General features: G+C 38.3%; 1 protein-coding gene across 1 annotated transcript in view; it reads left to right on the forward strand.

The window, feature by feature from the left end:
• atp8b3 (ATPase phospholipid transporting 8B3) overlaps positions 1-19,416 on the forward strand; it is a 37,565-nt gene that overhangs the window by 14,571 nt on the left and 3,578 nt on the right. The window contains exons 11-23 of the mRNA XM_053683359.1: positions 127-149; positions 1,418-1,574; positions 3,005-3,193; positions 5,381-5,493; positions 5,665-5,829; positions 13,771-13,882; positions 15,070-15,145; positions 15,270-15,393; positions 15,785-15,971; positions 16,135-16,358; positions 18,140-18,223; positions 18,311-18,535; positions 18,667-18,805. Of these exons, the coding sequence (XP_053539334.1) occupies positions 127-149; positions 1,418-1,574; positions 3,005-3,193; positions 5,381-5,493; positions 5,665-5,829; positions 13,771-13,882; positions 15,070-15,145; positions 15,270-15,393; positions 15,785-15,971; positions 16,135-16,358; positions 18,140-18,223; positions 18,311-18,535; positions 18,667-18,805 (1,818 nt within the window). The remainder of the gene's footprint in view (positions 1-126; positions 150-1,417; positions 1,575-3,004; positions 3,194-5,380; positions 5,494-5,664; positions 5,830-13,770; positions 13,883-15,069; positions 15,146-15,269; positions 15,394-15,784; positions 15,972-16,134; positions 16,359-18,139; positions 18,224-18,310; positions 18,536-18,666; positions 18,806-19,416) is intronic.

The raw sequence follows: 19,416 nt of genomic DNA on the forward strand, positions 1-19,416 counted from the left end.
ATATAGGTTTTGCATTTTGCAGTGATGTGTGGAATGTCTGAAATGTAGGCAGCATATTTATTTCAGTTATCCCGTATGATTTATTTATGATTTATTAAAGATGCATGTATTTTGTTTGTGACACAGGAGATTTGGCAGCAAATTCAAAGGTAAGATTCAAAATTTCATGAAAACAACAGTGTACAGTGTTTTTTTTTTTACTGTGCATAATCTACATTCAGCTCCTGAAATACTGGCAACCTTGATAAAGATAGGTAAAGGGTTATTTTAAAATGTCTTTAACAATAATTTACTGAAGCAAAAAAACAAACAAACAAACACCTTAATCATTATAATATTTTTTAAACAAAACCATGTGTTTCAGTGATTAGCATGCCTATAAATCCTAATGGATAAAATGTAAAAAAAGAAAAATAAATTGTTCCCATTTATATTATACATGTTAAAGTTCACCTGAGTATTTAGGAATTCTTAAGCAGTCATCCATGACTTCCTGTATCATTAGTATAAATATACTTTGACACAAAGGCCATACTCCCTTAATCATTCATCAACATGGTAAAGATTAGAGAATTCTCAAAAAGAGAGTCTCATGAAATGGGATAAAGGTGTGTTTACCTTAAAAAATAAGGCACTGGATATAAAAATGACTATGTATTATCCATTAATAGGACAATAATTAAGGAGTTTTCAACAACCAGAGCTGTAATTAACCTTCCTGAAGGCAGACACAAAAGTATTTCCCCCCACACATGGATGTTTAAAGAGGCAAGGGTTTCTTCAGTGATCATGGTCAGAGATTTGTAGAAGCATTCACCAAGTCACCAAATCTCCAAACTATAATTAAATGCTATGTCCATAACAGCAAATTATTTGGTAGGCATGGCAGAAGAAAGTGTTTTCTTTCATCTAACCACATATTAGTTCCTGGAGTTCACTATCTGCTATGTACATTTTGACAGTAACAGGGTTCTGTGGTGAAACAAAAATAGAGCTTTTCAAGGACTACATGAAGTACTAGGAGATTTTTAAATTAAAACTACACTAGACAGTGGAGAGTCTAGATTTGGATCACTGTCTAGCTGGAAGAGCTAACCACAAGCCATTTGAAGCTTCCTGAAAAAGTCAGTGTAGTTTTCATTAAAAAAATCTCCTAGTACTTCCAAATTAATGCAAAAAAATGAATGCAACCCAGTACCTGAACACAGGTACTGGGTTGCCAATGTTTGTAAGACTTTGTTTGGTAAAAATATAGTTCTGATTAAGATAAAAATTTTTTTTAAAAAAGTATATACTTTAATTAAAGCTTAGGTTTCTCTCAAGATTAATTTAAACCACTAAGAAATATATTCTTAATCTGTTTTTACCTATAATACTGAAGCTGACTGTACATAAATCCATCTACTCTCCTGTGCAGCCACTGGACCTGAGCTGGAACTGCTTTTCATGTGGCGGGCTGCCCTTCTCTGACCAGCGGCTGGTGGATCGTTTGCGGGGACAGAGCTGCCCCGAGAGCAGAGAATTCTTCACTGCCCTGGCACTGTGTCACACTGTCATGTGTGAGTGGAGAGATGGTCAGTCCCACCCTGTTACTTCTCTCATTTTCCATGTCAAGACAATGTAAAATTCAGTAAAATAATAAAGGCTAAGGTTAAGAAAACCAAGCCAACAACAGGAGTAAGACAACCAAAAACAGTGATTCTGAATGAATAAATATTGAAACAATGCAAGCAGTATCAAGTTAAACATGAATGTTCTGAAAGGGTAATGTGTAGAGTGACTTAAGTCCAAATGTTACATTAGTATTTGCATGGGAAATTTATGCATATTCAGAGTTCAGTTATGCAGTCCAGTCATTTTTTCAGGGCTCTCCATTGTGAAAATGCAAAAAGATTTTTCTTTGTATAGTGCTTTTACACTTTTGTATCAGAATAGTCTAAATAGTTTTTTGCTTTTGTATACTCAAATTAGACCTGAGCCTGGAAAGAGACAATACTTTAGTTACAAAATTTTGTAGTCTGTCTAGAACAGGCCTATTCAGCTGGTGGCAAATGATAATTTTTTTTTTTTATTCATTTCCCCAAAGAAAAAGCACCATATTGGAGTTTCCTCCAATAGGAAAGCCGATCTTGCTCTCATACTCTCACCCTCACCTATGTGCTCTTGTGTACAAAATGTCACTGTCTACATAAAAAGAAAAGTGAAAAGTCAACACTGAGAACCACCAGTTCAAAAGTGAGTGGACTGAAAAATACATTTTTAGACATAATGTGGCGCAGTCAATTTGTCAACTCTGCACTGAGTCGGTCGTGGTGGCAAAAGAGTACATCCTGAGAAGACACTCCCTCACTCACCACACCAGCTTTAATGCAAATTTTCTCAAAGGTTTGAGACCCCCCCCGATTAGAACTGATAGACATGCAAGCAACATCTGATTTAAAACAGATGTTTAAATCTGTGGGATGTGAGCAATTTTGGATTAAACTTAAATATGTCCAATTTCCAAACACCAGAAGGTTAGCTATTTTTCTGCTTACTAGGTTTGGTACAACCTATACATGTAAGTTCAATTCAATTAAATTTTATTTGTATAGCGCGTTTAACAATGGACACTGTCTCAAAGCAGCTTTACAGAAACATATAAACACATGGTATAAATTAAAATAAAGTTACTAATAGATAAAACCACTTGCTTAAGTAATTTCAATATTTTGTGGCAAACAATTAATGATGTGAAAGAGAAATGAACTGACTAAAATGCTGCATGAGAAAGAAATAGTTTTAAAATGCTCTGGAAAAAACAAGACTGGTTATGGGAAAATGGTAAATTTATATTTTATTACACACTGTAATTTATTTCATTACACGCTGGGACGAATTAAATGTTTAAAAAGAGATTTTTTTAAACAGGTGGGTTTTTTTTCAGGCTTTATAGGGTTAAAAAAAAAGCACTATTTCCCAGGTCTTTATACACTGTAGCATGATAATCCTGTGTTTTATCCAGGGTTTCCTCATTACCAGGCAGCGTCTCCAGATGAGCAGGCTCTGGTGTGTGCAGCTCGAGAGCTGGGCTGGGTGTTCCTGTCTCGCACACGCGATTCCCTCATGGTGAGCGAGCTGGGAATCACACGTCAGTACCAATTGCTGGCCCTGCTGGAGTTCACCAGCAAGAGGAGGTGCATGTCAGTGCTGGGTGAGTTATTAATTTTATGTCCCTGGAGTTTGTTAGACGTTATTGGAAGTTTGATTGTGACCAGATTCTGTGGTCAGATGAGACAAAATTGCCTCCATAAACACTGTAGCCACCACAGCTCGGACCAGGATAAAGTGGTTATTGAAGTTATTGAAGAATTTCACTCAATATAAAATTTAAATGATATACTCTATTTATGTCCATGATTTGTGTCCACAAGTCCATGATTTGTGTGTGCTGCATGCCCTAGCACAAAACTGACCTGCTAGTCTATAGATCTTCTAAACAATGCTAGCAACCATTGGCACACAATCACATTTCATGTCAGTCCCTTTTAAATGAATATTACCCAATGACTGTGAGATTTGTGTTAATAGAGGTCCAGCAAATAACAGCGTAGAAAATTGTTCTAATTTTGTAGAAAACATTTTTACAAGGGTTACTGTGCATGCATAAACCTAGTCACCAGTCACCACTATTCGTGTGAGGATACCTGCTTCTTCAGATTTTCTGTGACACCATATCCTACCCTAACCCCATAGCAAAAAGGGCATACAAAAATAAATATAATAATGAATAATTTCGTAGGATTCTAAATGCTACACACAATCACTGTCCACTTTATTAGGAAAACCTGTACACCTGCACATTCATTCAGATATCTAATCAGCCAACAAGACGATGTAAATAATAATGCAGATACAGGCTAATCTCTGTGATTTTAATCGTGGCATGGATGTTGGTAACAGAAGGGCTGGTTTGAGTATTTCAGAAACTGCTGATCACCATGAGTTTTCAGAGCAGTCTCTAGTGTTTATGAATGGTGCGAAAAACAAAAAACATCGCGCGAGCGACAGTTCTGTGGGTGGAAACGCCTTATTGATAAGAGAGGTCAGAGGAAAACAGGTCAGATTGGTTCAAGCTGCCAGGAAGGATATAGTAACTCATATAATACATGGTTTACAACCATGGTGAGCAGAAAAGAATCTCAGCAGGTACAAAAAAAATCTAAGCTTGTGGTGGATGGGTCACAACAGCAGAAGACCACATTGGGTGTGTGATACACATGCAGATGGAACACAGAGACATTTAGCCTGTAAATGTTTCTCATGAAGTAACCGAGGTACAATAAAAGGCAGAACTGGCTATTCAACTGGCTTTCTCCATCAAGATAATTACTGCTTATGTGTAGTTTGGTGATGCTCTAATAGAACATGAAGTTTAACGTTGACTACATCATCCAAAAAACGTTTGATCTGTTAGAAATTTGCGGCGTATCCAGGTCCTGAATTGTGGATTTGAGAAATCCCATAACAAGGTTTTCATGATTAAAGAGGTGACCATTTATATACACTCACTGAGCACTTTATTAGGAACACCCGTACACATGGTGTAATGGTGTGGGGAATGTTTTGTTGGCATATTCTGGGCCCGTTAATACTAATTAATCGTTGCTTCAATGCCACAGCCTATTTGAATATTATTGCTGACCAGGTGCATCCCTTCATTGTCACAATCTACCCACCTTCTAATGGCTACAGTACTTCCAGTAAAATATTGATAATGTGCCAGGCTACAAAGCAAAAGTTGTCTCAAACTGGATTCATTATCATGACAATGAGTTCAATGTTCTTCAGTGGCCTTCACAGTCACCAGATCTGAAACCACTAGAGCACCTCTGGGATGTTGTAGATTTGTAGCCTGAAAGTGCACCTTAAAAATCGTGAACCAGAATCTCAAAGGAATGTTTCCAACATCTTGCATTGAATCCATGCAATGAAGAATTACCCAGTTTTAGTATAGTGTTCCTAATAAAGTGCTCAATGACTGTATGTCAGGACATCAGAGAGTTTGAGTGTGACAGATGAGATGGGCCAGGGTCTGGGCCAGTAGCCTTCTTGATGTTTTGTTACTTGAATAGCATATGGCAGGCATTTAAGAGCCACCATAGAAGCATACACTGTGCTTATAGAAACTTATAGATTAATGATTTGCCCACATCATACGTGCTTAAATTAGCTAAAACCTAATTTTAGCTTTAAACTAAAATACGGAGAAACTGACAGAAGTGTGTTATGTGTGTGTGTATGTGTGTGTGTATGTGTGCGTGTGTGTGTGTGTGCATGTGTCTGTGCGAGTGTGTGTGTGTGTGTGTGTGTGTGTGTGTGTGTGTGTGTGGGCGTGTAGTGAGAACATCAGAGGGAGCAATAAAACTCTACTGCAAAGGTGCGGATGCTGTGGTTCTAGAGCGTTTACAAAAAAGCAATATGCATGAAGAAAACACAAAGCAAGCACTTGAGGTTAGTGCTGATGGGCCATTCACTGTTTACTTACAAATTTTCAATCTTTTGAACTTTTTTGACCATGTAATACATATTTTTGAACTTCTGTAGTATGTTTCTTTACCATGACCTTGTTGAAGATGACGTGAAAATAATGAATGGTTATGTAGACTTTGTTTGTGCTGGCAGGTTTTTGCTCAGAGCTGTCTACGGACATTTTGTGTAGCTGTGCGCTCTGTATGTGAAGCTCAGTGGGTGGAGTGGAGTCATGCTCTCCGGCAGGTTGCCATTGCAACCACTTGCCAAGAGAGTATGCTGGAGGAGCTACATGACCGAATGGAAAGAGAACTGACGGTATGTTAACACACAGTTTTACCAAATGTCACACTTGAATTGTGCGTTTTATAATTTTTATTTACAAGTCAGTTGTCACCATTACTATTTGCAAATCAGTCATCACCATAGTCCGGGCCAAATCAAAGTCATGGTCTGGCATTTAATTCGATTTTTTTCAGTTCAAAATAACAGCTTAAAAGGCTTTTTTTTTCTATGCCAATATTGAAAATACATAATTTTTAAGGTTAAGGTACATCTAAAATTAGAACAATGGCGTCATCTAAAAGGCATCCAATTTATTACAGTAGGTTGAAAATTTTTCAGGCCACCTCAAAGGTCTTCTTTCTCTTCTCTTCTGTCACTATCCTGTGCAAACAGACTGAGCCATAGAGAGTTCAGAAAGTGTGTTACTCCTTGCTCTCGTTTTATTACAGAGAGGGATGGACACATTTTTTGTGTGAAGCGAGATGGGGTGTGGAACCTCAGGACTCTGGTCCTGGGGGTCCCGTATGGATCTGGAGGGGGAAACCAAGACGAGCACTCCAGGGCATCCGTGTACTGAACTACCTGGATGACTGTTTAATTCTAGCACAATCCAGGGAACTGGCGATTCAACATCAAGATTTTGTTCTTGCCCACATGGAGAGCTTGGGGCTCAGGTTGAACCTCAGAAAAGAATTGTCCTCTAGTGCAGAGGACAACCTCTCTAGAGGTTATAAGGATTCTACTGCGATGAGGGCGTATCAATCCCCAACATGCATAGGGTCAATCCTATCAACAATGAGCACGATAAAGCTGGATCTCAGCATCCCCTCCAGTCTCTATGAGAGACTGTTGGGCGTTATGGCAACAGCCAATGTCATACCGTTGGGCCTATTGCACAGGAGACCATATCAGTGGTGGCTGAAAAGTTGGGGGTTTTGTCCGAGGACGAAACTTCTGAGAGTAATCAGTGTGGCGTGGCGCTGTCTACGTGCTCTGAGAATTTGAAAGTGTACCCCGTTTCTAGCCTAGGGTCACACTCTAGGGGTGTCTCCTTATCACAAGATGGTAATGACAAACACCTCCCTCACGGGCTGGGGTGCAGTCTTAGACAGCTTTGGGAGCTTAGGAGTGGCATATAAATTCCCTGTAAATGCGGGCCGTGTTTCTTGCACTGAAATTCTTTCTACCTCAATTGAGAGGACACCATGTGTTAGTTGTGACAGTCAACACAGCGATGATCTCATATATCAACCACCAGGGAGGAATATGTTCACATCCCCTATTCAGGCAGGCGCAACTAATTCTTCAACTAATTCTTCCCTTCAAAGTGAATGTTTTGTACATTCCAGGCAACTGGAATGTGAGGGCAGACATCATGTTGAGGCAGAGGCTGAGACCCAGGGATTGATGGCTCCATACACAAGTGGTGGAGTCCATATATCAGAGGTTCGGCCAAACGGAAGTGGATGTCTTTGTCTCTGAGGAGACAACCCACTGCCCGCTGTGATTTGCCCTCACTTCTCCTGCACCAAAGAAAAAAGGTCAAGACTGGACGCCATGGTACACACGTGGCCGAGGTCACATCTGTACACCGTTCCCCCATTTGCTCAGCTCCCACAGGCTCTAGTGACAGTTCGCCAAGCCCGAGCTACATCTGCTGCTAGTAGCACCTGATTGGCCAGCTAAACTATGGTTCTTGGAGATAATATCTTTGCTGGATGGCATTCCCTGAGAGATTCCAGTTCACAGGGATGTATTTCTCAAGCCAGAGGGTTGATTTATCACTCGCGGCCAGAACTACTCTATGGAAACTGTGAGTCTGGCCCCTGAGGGGCACCAGATCATAGATTCCAGTCTCTCTACCAAGGTTTTAGAGACCATATTAAATGCTAGAGCACCATCCCCAAGAAAACTATATCCATTCAAGTGGCAACTTTTTTATTGTAGTGTGAGAAATGTCGGTGAGACCCAGTAAACTGTGCAATAGCAACAGTACTGGAGTTCTTACAGGAACATTTCTCAGCAAAGTTGTTTCCTCCTACAATTAGGGTCTATGTGGCTGCCATTTCTTACACTAGAATGAGGAAGATTGCACCTACTGTGTCCAGCTCTTTGTACTTACGTCCACTGCTCCGGACAGTAGCGTAAGTTGGCGCAGTTGCTGGTCTGCTTGGCAGTGACAGTAGAGTTGATGCTGTGTCAAAGCAGTACATCTCTATTTGGATAGTGGAAGCAATCTCTATTGCTTAGGAGGCATGCGGTCTCGCTACACCTTTGGGCATAGGGGCTCATTCCACTTGGGGGGTCGCCCCCTCAAAGGCTTTATCTAAGGAGTACAATTACAGGATGTGTGTGCTGTGGTGGGGTGGTCTACACTGCACACATTCATTCGGTATTACAATTTGGGCAAGGACCCTCAGGCCCAGACTTTTTTGGACAGGCCATACCCTCAGTATGATGGAGTGGGTATACTCGTTCCCACAGCATGAAGCTCATGCAATGTTGAGTTCCCTTTCAAAGGGAATGTCTAGGTTACGCATGTAAACCTGTTCCCTGAGATGTTGTATAGCGTTGTCACTTGGTATGCCTGTAAATATGCTAGACAAAGAGAAGCTGATGACATGGTTTAGAGGTGCTGTTTTGTAGTCACGCATTGTGCGAAATGCCACGTCACCTGACCACAGCAGGCATATAAACAGGCATGATTTTACACAGACTTCAAATACATGCGCATGAGGGCGCTTCCCACAGTGTGAAGCTCACGGAATGTCTTGTTCCCTTCTCAGGGAACAGGGTTACATGCATAATCCAGACATTTTCTTGTGTCGCTTGTTTTGCTTTGTTCATGTGGTTTTCCTGTGGGTTCTCTAGGCTTCCTCTCATTGTCCAAAAGCATGCATGGTGGCAAACTGACTTAGCTAAACTTTAAAAGGTTTAAAATAAAAATTATATTTGTTGTTTGTCCTATCTGAGAGGGAATTAAATTTTCTGTGTCTGTATTTCACATTTGAATATTGATATTTGTATTCATGTACTTTTATGAGAATAAGAAGTAAAGAACCCTAAAACACTTGTGTTTTAAATGAAGTAGGGTATTTACAAAAGGGCTTTTAGGAAGCCTAATTTATAATTGTAAAAAAAAAAATTTAAACCCTTTTTTCGGTTTAAATTTTTTTTGACATTTTTACATTTTTTTTTCTCCAATTCACAGCCTAATTTTACTGACATTTCTGTTAGTTATTAATATTCATAAAAACTATTGTTATTAACATTGATTGATAATGAAGTTCCCAACCAAAATAGAAACATTTGCACACTTATGCATGATTTTAAACCATGCAGAAATTTGGCCATTTACTATTTAACTTTTCCTATTGAAGAAAGACTAATTCAGACATTTGACCTTTCTTGATCTCATATGGACGCAAACACAGGTGGCCAGACGGACAGTCCAAAACCTTCACATTTCATGCCAGAGGCATAAACTTGTATGTTCAATGTGCATGCTTTATGTCATTCTTAAATTAATGTTCACCATCATTAATGAAAGAAAACTTTCCTATAAAATCATATGAGCGATGGCCCCAGGTAGGTGAGCAGCATACATTACTATGGCGATGTAACCCTCTAAAATGTTAACACAGCCCATTTTTGCCCACAAAAGTACTCCAATTATGAATAAACTCCTGTAAACTGCTTTAAGCTACAGTGTTAAGATGCATTGGGATGGGACCAAAGTATATTACTGCATTGGACAATGTTTTTCCCAATTTATACCTTTACAATATTACTCTTAGTGACCCTTCACTGTCAAACATGGATAAATATTTATCTTGAAAAACATGTGCTTTGCTAAGACCTTTAGATTACCTGCAGTGTCCGACACCCAGGCACCCTATACGCTAACTACAGCCACTGGGGCCCCTAAAGGCTAGTTATTGTGCCATAGAATAGTCTCCTATAACCAGAGCACCTTTAACAGGCTTCTCAGTGAGTGCCTGTCTGAAGAGAAACACGTGAACGAGTGAAGGGGTGCTCTCATGGGCAAGCTATGACATTTGATCTACAAGACACTACATATTCACACAACAGTGAGAGTCTCAATTCTGCCTACCCAAACCACACTCCGAGAAAAAAAAAAAAAAAAAAAACAACTGCTCTCTCTATTCCTAGTCCTCTTTAGCATTTAGACGTCCATATCTAATGCCACAAACTTCTTCAGAATTTAATCTAGTCTACATTTCTCATGAGTAAAACCATTACCAATGGAAGCAGGATAGCTAAACTCCACAAACTCAACAAGCTCAAAGTTAGCCATGCAGAAAAAATTGCAGATTGTACTTTATGTATATTCAGGCTTAGGGAGTAATGGAATACATGTAACAGCGTTATGTAATCAGGATACAAAAAAGTTTAATCCGTTACAGTTACACACTACAAACAAACATTCATTCACACTTGCACTCACACCTACAGGCAGTTTAGTGTCTCAAATTCACCTGACCTGCATGTCTTTGGATTGTGGGGGGAAACCGGTGATTTCAATTCCGATATGATAAATATTTAATATATCTGCTGATCTAGCTTGCAATTCTGTACCTTTCATGGTCTCGTGCACACACCAAATCCATGGTCTCTAAACTGAGTCCTGAACAATGCCTTAACGACATCAGAGATGCTGTGAACTCAGATTTAAATAATCCATAACCACTTGCGGTACTGTGATTTCAGTTTAAAGTTGACTAATTGTGCTGCCTCAGAGGTCAAAATTTGGTACTAGAGGTCTCTGTTGAAGTTTTTAAAGCATTTTTAATGCTTATCCATAGTCAGGTAAGTGCTGCTTTCAGAACCGTCACATCCGTAACGGAGAGATGTCACGTACGTAACGATGGGTCTTCCTCATAAATACGAAAACGAAAATTAAAATAAAATAAATATTTTATGTTCTATGCAGAAGCCAACCCATCTCCATTCAATCTGTATTAATACTTCTGGTATGTGCATTTTATTTCACAGAATTCCTACAAAGTATCTTGTCTCCCAAAAACTTGTGTCCTTTTTTTGTCACATCCAGAACATTTCCCTCGTCTAAAATAAAAAAGATTTATATAGACTGATATTTTTCTGATGTCTGGACTCATCAGGGGTTTAGGAAAATATAAAAAGATGGTTCAGTATACTGATAATAAATACATTCTCTGAGAATTTATATTTCAAGTTTTGACTGTAAATGTCACTTCCATAATGCGGGAATTGCTCAAATGCTTTTGTTAGGGTGACCAGACGTCCTCTTTTTCCTGGAAATGTCCTATTTTTCGGACCTTAAAAAGGCATCTAAATTTGAGAAAATGCCTGGGATTCGGCTTTAGTTTCATTATGATTTGCTTATGGTCTAATACTGCAACATGTGTGCGCATATTTCCTGGATTATCTATTGATGCATGCACTAAGCCAACTATTTTCTGCCCGACATTGCTAAAGCAATTCGCTAAGGGTCTTAAGGTGCTCTGCTATATTTTCATCTGCTATTATTATAAAAATAAACACAGAGAAAAAATATATATAAAGAAAAAAGACAACACACTGCAAATTTCACATCTAATTGCATAAAACCCAAAGTATGATCAATATACAGTCAGGTCCATTAGCATGTGGACAATGACACAATTTTCATAATTTTGCCTCCGTACACAATGGATTTTAAATGAAGCAATCAAGATGTGATTGTGAAAGTGTAGAGTTTCAGCATTAATTCAAGGGGTTAAACAAAATAATTGAATGATCTGTTAAGGAATTATCGCCATTTTTACACAGTCCCTCCATTTTCACAGGCCCAAAGGTTTTAATACTTGGATGCAAATCCTTTGCAGTCAATGACTGCCTGACGTCTGGAACCCATGGACTAAATGCGGAGTTTCCTCCCTTGAGATGCTTTGTCAGGTCTTTCAGTTGCTGCTTGCTTGTCGGTCTTTCTGCCTTCAGTTTTGTCTTCAGTAAGTGAAAAGCATGCTCAGTGGGGTTGAGGTAAGGTGACTGGCTCATTTACGACATTTAAGAACATTCCTTTTCTTTGCCTTATAAGCACTTGGTTTGCTTTCTTGGTATGTTTTGTGTCATCTGTACTGTGAAGTGCTGTCTTATCAATTTTTCAGTGTTTGACTGAATCTGAAAGGAAAGTATAGCTTTATACACTTCAGAATTCATCCTGTTACTTCTATCAGCAGTCACATCATCAATAAACACCAGTGACCCAGTTCCATTGGCAGCCATATATACCCATGCCATATCACTTTCTCCACCATGTTTGTCGAAGGAATCTTGTCCCAAAACTAGGCAGGCTCTTGTAAATGTTTTCTAGCAAAGTCTAATCTGGCCTTTCTGTTTTTGAGTGTTACCAGTGGTTTGCATCTTGAGGTATTTACATTCATAAAGGCATCTCTTGATTGTAGACTTTGACATTGATATTACTAACTCCTTGAGAGTGTTCTTAACTTGGCTAAATGTTGTGAAGGAGCTTTTCCTCAACAAGGAAAGAATTTTGCGATTATCCACTTAGTTGTCTTCTGTGGTCTTCCAGTCCTTTTAGTGTTGCTGAGCATGCTAGCGCATTGCTTCTTCTTAAGAATGTATCAAATTGTTTATTTGGCCATGCCTAAAGTTTCTACTGTCTCTCTGATAGATCTATTTTGTATTTTCAGCCTAATGATGGCCTCCTTCATTTGCAGCAACACCTCTTTGGACCGCATATGGAGAATTCCCATGAACACCTGCCAAATTCAACACTTTTTATCTCCTTATTTTGTCATGAAATCCAGAGGAAATAGACCGCACCTGGCCATGGAACTGCTTATCGGTCCAATTACTTGTGAGCCTGGGAAAATGGAGGGACTATGTAAAAAATGGCTGTAATGGTCCTAAATGGTCCTAAATGGTCAATGCAATATATTTGTTAACATACCTGAAATGAACCTGAATGTCTACACTCTCTCACATCTTGCTTGCTTCATTTCAAATCCATTGTGGTGGCATAAGAGGCAAAATTACACAGATGATACACAGAACTTCAAAATTACAAGTAACTTCACAATACTATTGCCACGTCAAAAGCCAGATAATCAATGACTTCTGGATATTACTGAACTTCAAAGGCAGAAAACACCCCTGCACACTCTCTAAACAAACAAACTCCTATCATATGTACGTGGCTCAGCAACAAAAGAAATACAAAAAAAGAGAGCAAAACAGTGGCCTGAAGGCAGCTAGGCCTAAAAACATTGTTTAAAAAAAGGAAGACTCCTCAAATCACCTTCATGGTTAAATAACAGCACATACCTAATCAATACACTGTTGCAGTCAATGTGAAGCAATGGCAGGACAGCGAAGTTGGCTGCAAAATACATCCAAACACAATATCTGTCCCAAGTATATATCACATTCTCAGGATGGATGCAATATGACAACATGGCTTCATGCCAGTCAACCAATCTACAAAAATTATGTCATTTACTACTATATGCCATAAAAGGAATGAATGAGAACATGCTACCTAGCAGTAAGCAAGGCTGCCTGTATCTAATTCACCCACCAGGACAAACACTCAGTCCTTTTATAGTGCAAACTTCTGCAAACTGCAAACTATAGTGCAAACTTCTTTCTACAACACGTGCCAAACAATTCTGCTCATGCTTTGTTTTACCAAAAGCAGAAATCTAGTTCATCCCGGTTTGGGAATTTTTATCTCCCCTACCACACATACCAGACTAGTCCCAAACTGTTAAAAAAAATACTCTAAAGACTTAATGAAGAAATACGAGAGCTGGTGATTTAATTTCAAGCTGAAATAGTGATTTAATATATTTCAAGCTATTAAAAAAAAAGGTTTCTTTATAGAGGTACTGGCAGGTTTCAATGATCCCACCAGGTGACAACACTGAATCGATTTTATTTTGCTTACATGTATTTTATTTTTTAAAGATCCTTGGGGTGGCAGCTATTGAAGACCGTCTACAAGAAGGCGTCCCAGAGACCATTGTCAGCCTCCGGCAGGCAGGAGTGAAAGTGTGGATGCTGACCGGAGATAAGACTGGTACTGTGATTTCTACAAAGGTTCCTAATCACAGTACTTGAACTTTAAGCTTGTTTATTAACATCGGTTCATGTTGCTAACTATATGTGCTTAGCTTGGTGTCAATACATGAAAGGGTTCCTGAGATATGTCCTCACTTCATTATTAAATTTGTGTGCATTATGGGCAAATTGTAATGCAGGTTGTTCTCACAATATGATGTCTCAGAATTTGCTATAATCCAAATTTTGAAGGACAAGATGCGGAAAAATATTTTTGTTTTAAGGTTTGTTAAAACACAAAATGGCTGACTTACTGTTTGGCACATCACAAATTCCTAACAAAACAAGAAACATGGTTGCGTCCGACTATCCCTACTACCCTACTACATAGTAGCCGAAAAGCAGTACACCACAGGAGTTGTATGTCCAAATTCTCACTATTCATGGAACAGTAGGCAAGAAATACCTGGTTGACCTACTTCTTCTGCCGAGATTCTACAGTATAGAACCATTGGACAGTGTGGATACTGCGGTATCCCATAAGGCAATGGAACTGATGCATAAGATGTATGTCTGGATTGTATTCATGCTTACCACTTATACTGATCAGTATGTACTATATCAACAGTAGGTACTGAATTGAATGCAGTAGGTATTGTCGCAGTACGCGATTTCAGACACAGCCCATGATTTGATGAAATGTTTCTGTAGGTGTGACCTCTTAATGTGAGCCACAAGGTGCCAAATGAGCCAGAGGAATGGTGCTGAAGTGTTATAGAAATTTGACGTGACATGAGATTGGGACTGATTAACAAAAAGAGAAAATAAACATGGACATGATACACAATGTTTTAAATCAGCAATTTCTATACTTATATAGTAATGCACTGAGTGCGGCTCCATGATCTCCATGCTCAGGTCATTTTTATGATTTCTACATGCGCAAAGTTTGCTTACTTTTTCCATCGCCGTATTTATGACCAATTACTCAAAGAGTTTTACACAAAAAGCTTACAAGGTGCTGGGCTTTGGGTTGCCATAGACTCCCAGTGGATCCTTCACATATTTCTGCTTCACTGTCACAGCTCACTGTCAAACATACATTTCACCATTCACACTAACAAACAGCTCAGAGTTACAGCAAGTTACACTGTAAGACATGCGACTAACAGAGAGTGACTCATTTCTCTATCTCCAAATGAACAGAAACAGCTGTGAATGTGGGTTATGCCTGCAAGTTGATTGATCCAGAAACAAAACTGTTTCAAGGCGAGGAGCTCAGGTAAGGTGTATGGATGCATCCACACACAGACATTTGTATATACAAACACTTTTTTAATTGACTAATGCACCAGTGTAGTCATGAATATCTAAATATGTCTCTTTTTTTTTTTTTTTTTTTTAAGAGAGATTCTTCAGTCTCCATGTAAAGAATTGTGTTTCAATAAAAATAAAGTGTCTCATGTTTGGAGCACACACAAAATGTCTCAATGGAGAAAATCTGCCGTTGTTGTTGATGGATTTGAACTTGTGAGTATCATGTATACATCAATCTTTACTGAGCATTTTGTCAAGTAATGTCAGAAGAAACAGAGCCACTTCACAAACACTGTTCTAAGATAACAAGGAATATGCTGCACATTTTCTGACAGTCCCATTTATCCCAGTATTCATCTTAACTTTTCTAATAAATGCGAGGCAGCTTGTTTTCCAGTGTGGACACAGCAAAAAAAAAAAAGTTTATAAAAATTAAAGGAGGTGGAACTTCAAAGCTTATGGGAAAATTGTATTTTACTCTATAGATGACTATGGAATCAATTGTTTGTCCAAAGTATTCTACTCAAGTTCCATAGTTTGTAAATGTCTGATTACAGTATTACATCATATCCACCCCAAAACTCATTCTGTTTGTTTTTTATAGGAAAATCTGATCAAGACACCTGAGTTGGGTGCCAGGTTTGTGTATTTGTGCAACCAGTGCCAGTCAGTGCTGTGTTGTCGTGTGACCCCAGGGCAGAAGGCTGAAATTGTAGAGTTGGTAAAGAAGTTTGCTTCCTCCATCACAATGGCAATAGGAGATGGTGCCAACGATGTGAATATGATTAAGAGTAAGCAGTAGAGAAAGACTAAATTGAGAGTATCAAGAGAAAAAGACAAGATTTTTCAAAATAGATATTGCAGATATGTCAATCCAATATTATCATAAACTACATAGTGTCCAGATCTTAAAAAGTGACTACAGCTCTCTCTCTTTCCCACATGTCAACATAGTGGCACATATAGGGGTTGGTGTACGTGGTGTAGAAGATGGTCAGGCTGTACAGAATGCAGACTTTGCACTGGCACAGTTTCGCTTCTTGCGCAGACTGCTGCTGGTCCATGGTCACTGGTCTTACCACCGCATCTGCAGCTTTCTGAATTACTTCCTGTATAAAACAACTTCCTTCGCTCTGGTGAACATCTGGTTCAGCTTGTACAATGGCTTCAGTGCCCAGGTAAACCTACAGACTCCTCAGAACAGCTACTGATTGACTGAAGTTGAACTTTTCTGGGAGTTGGTTCTAAATGCTGTCTATAGAAAATCCCATTACTTGGATCTAAAAATTTAACCTGTAATTTTTTAAATTATTTAATAGTGAAATAGCTGATGGTACAAAACTATGTCTGTATCTTTCATTTTTGCCTTTACACACAATTCACAGTTCTTATCAAAAGTGAGTTTTGAGTCAATGACTGTGCCCAAGTGTTTATCCAGACCTGTCAGTCTACATCCATTTTGCGTAGAGAATCTGCATTTTAACACTGGCAAATGCTGCTACGAGTTATTACTCAAATATAAGCCAAAAGGCTTCGCTTTCCTCCAATATCTGTCAAGGTCAGAAAATGCTTTCTGCTTAAAAGATAAGCTAATGCATTGAACTCACTTCAAGTCAAGTTAAATGGAGAAAGGAGCCCGAGCCTCCAGAGCTAATAAGCCAAAAGTGCCTTCCTTCCGTCACTTAACACCACCAGCTGAATCTTTGCTAACCAGAAATGATTTACACTGCTGAACTTCCAAGTCTGTGCCTGTCACTGCCGTAACTAATTAAGTAAACAAGCTGCTAACATTCAGGACGGTGAATGCACATTTATTTTTGAGTCAGTAAGTGATGCAGGCAGTGCTTAGACAACTGAAATTACATACTTAAATCCGATGTATTCCAGAGGTCCAATTCTTTTCCAGACATCTTCCAGATGTATGTGCTTATGAGGAATTATATAAATATATAAATTAGACAATTCTTGCTCAGTTTGATCAGTTATTTTACTGCGTTTGTGTCACATATTCTAGCCCTAATGCGGCTTAATGAGAAGTTAAATAAATAACAAGAGACAAATTAGCACTCGTTAGAACTGCATCTGCAACTGCATTTGACTGTCAGACAATAATAACAAGAGTGAAGAAATAAGATAGACATATTCTGTTCCTGTGTCCTCAGTGGTTGTGCCAAACACCCAAAAATGTATTTGTTTAGATACTGTAATAACACTTTATTGTCTGAAAGAAAAAAAAAATCTGTTAATAACGCTTTTTCAATTGGGTATTTATTGCTATGGCGCAAGTGAAATAAACACTACACCAATCAAAATGTTATGCACAATGCATATTAAAGTTTACTCTCATAGTCTTGGGGAGTTTAATGCAGTTCTGCTATTTTCTGTTTAGGAAAGAAAAGATCGGAAACCAAGTAGCTGATTATATAATATCATAATGACTTTTGAGCAATGTCAGTTTATATACCAGAGCATTCTTTCACATCTGACATGTTGCCCCCAAAGCCTTTGCGACAACTTCCCTCAAGCATATGTGTACTAATTATGGCCATATATCTTAAGACTAACTTAACAAAAAACTGCAGCTAAAGTTTCAGAAGACACTTTATTCTCTCCCCACTGAAAAATACAATTCGGAATATTCAGTGAAAAATTGTGCTCACCTCAGATCAGAGTGCTACTGACCACATGTGAACAGGGAATTGACCTCAGAACATGAAGCCACACAAAACAACTATTTCTTGTTAGGTTAGTGCTTCTGGTGTTGGACGTATGAACACTTACCCATGTAACAATGTACCCCTCTCTCTTCTACTAGTTTGTCTGATATCATATACACAACTTACACTGTATGTAAAGTATTTTGCAATTGAAAATTATTTTTGGGTTTCAAGTAATATGAGATTTTACTTTTATGGGCAATATTTGAACTAAGACTTACCATCTATTGTGTATTATCCAGGTTATGTATGAGAGCTGGTTTATTTCCCTTTACTCCATTTTGTACACATCCCTGCCTGTTCAGTGCTTGGGTTTATTTGACCAGGTGAGTAGATTGGCAGTTGGCCTAATCAGAACTTTACAGTGATTTTCATTTGCTGAATGATTCACATAAATCTGGGTACTGGTGCAGAACATGAGTGCTGAGAGCTGTATTCGCTGGCCAGAGCACTATATGGTTGGACAGAGGCAGGAGCTTTTCAACCCCATCACCATCTTTGTGACATTGATCTACGCCATCTATACCTCCATCATCCTCTTCTTCTTGCCCTTTGGGGTATTTCAGGACTCAGACTTAGACTATCAGACTTTGGCTGTTACTGTGGAAATGTCAGCTGTTTTCTCAGCTACTGTTGAGGTATGTTTATTCTCAAAACTGTGTAAAATGTTGCTCCTTCTTTCAGAAGAATTTGAATGTGAATTTTCTGCTTTGAATTTGGAAAATATATTTAATCTATTTTAATTGTCGTTTTTACTTGTGTCTCTTAGATCAGTCTACAGACTAAATACTGGACTAAGTACAATTTTGCTGCAGTGTTCCTCAGTCTGGTTCTGTTTTTCCTGAGCACCATTATCCTTCATAGCCCTCGTCTGTTTACATCTTCCCCCAAAGACTACAATTTCTTTGGTATTCTCTTTATATCCATTCATTCATTCATATTCATATCTTCATATCCATGAACATTAACATAAATGCACATGTGGTGTAGAACAATTTGGCGACAATGGGTAAAAATCATTTTAAAAATCGTATCATTGGTCAACAAACCAGTATTTGATCAGCAGTCTTCGGTATGTTACTGAAGATAGCATGACTATGCTTATGTTATGATATAATAAAATAAAATAAAAAAGAAACATATTACTAATAATTATATATATATATATATATATATATATATATATATATATATATATATATATATATATATATATATATATATAAATTTTATCCAAGCCTACTACAGGTATGGCAATGTATACGTTTTATTTCAGATGTACTAGCATGTCTAAGTATTTTCAGAGAGACATACACTAGGTGCCAGGTAAACTGTTTTTTTTTTTTTGTTGTTGTTTTTTTTTGGATGTAGTGATAATATAGACAAGAAATGCATTAAATACTCAGACCTACTTATATCAAGTCCATATTAAATTATTTATTTATCCATTAATATATTATTAATCCAGGATCCAATTTTAATTTGCACTTTCCATCCACCTTAACAGGAAAACCTGTTC

The sequence above is a fragment of the Ictalurus punctatus genome, chromosome 10 (assembly GCF_001660625.3).
Source record: "Ictalurus punctatus breed USDA103 chromosome 10, Coco_2.0, whole genome shotgun sequence".
Lineage (NCBI taxonomy): Eukaryota > Metazoa > Chordata > Actinopteri > Siluriformes > Ictaluridae > Ictalurus > Ictalurus punctatus.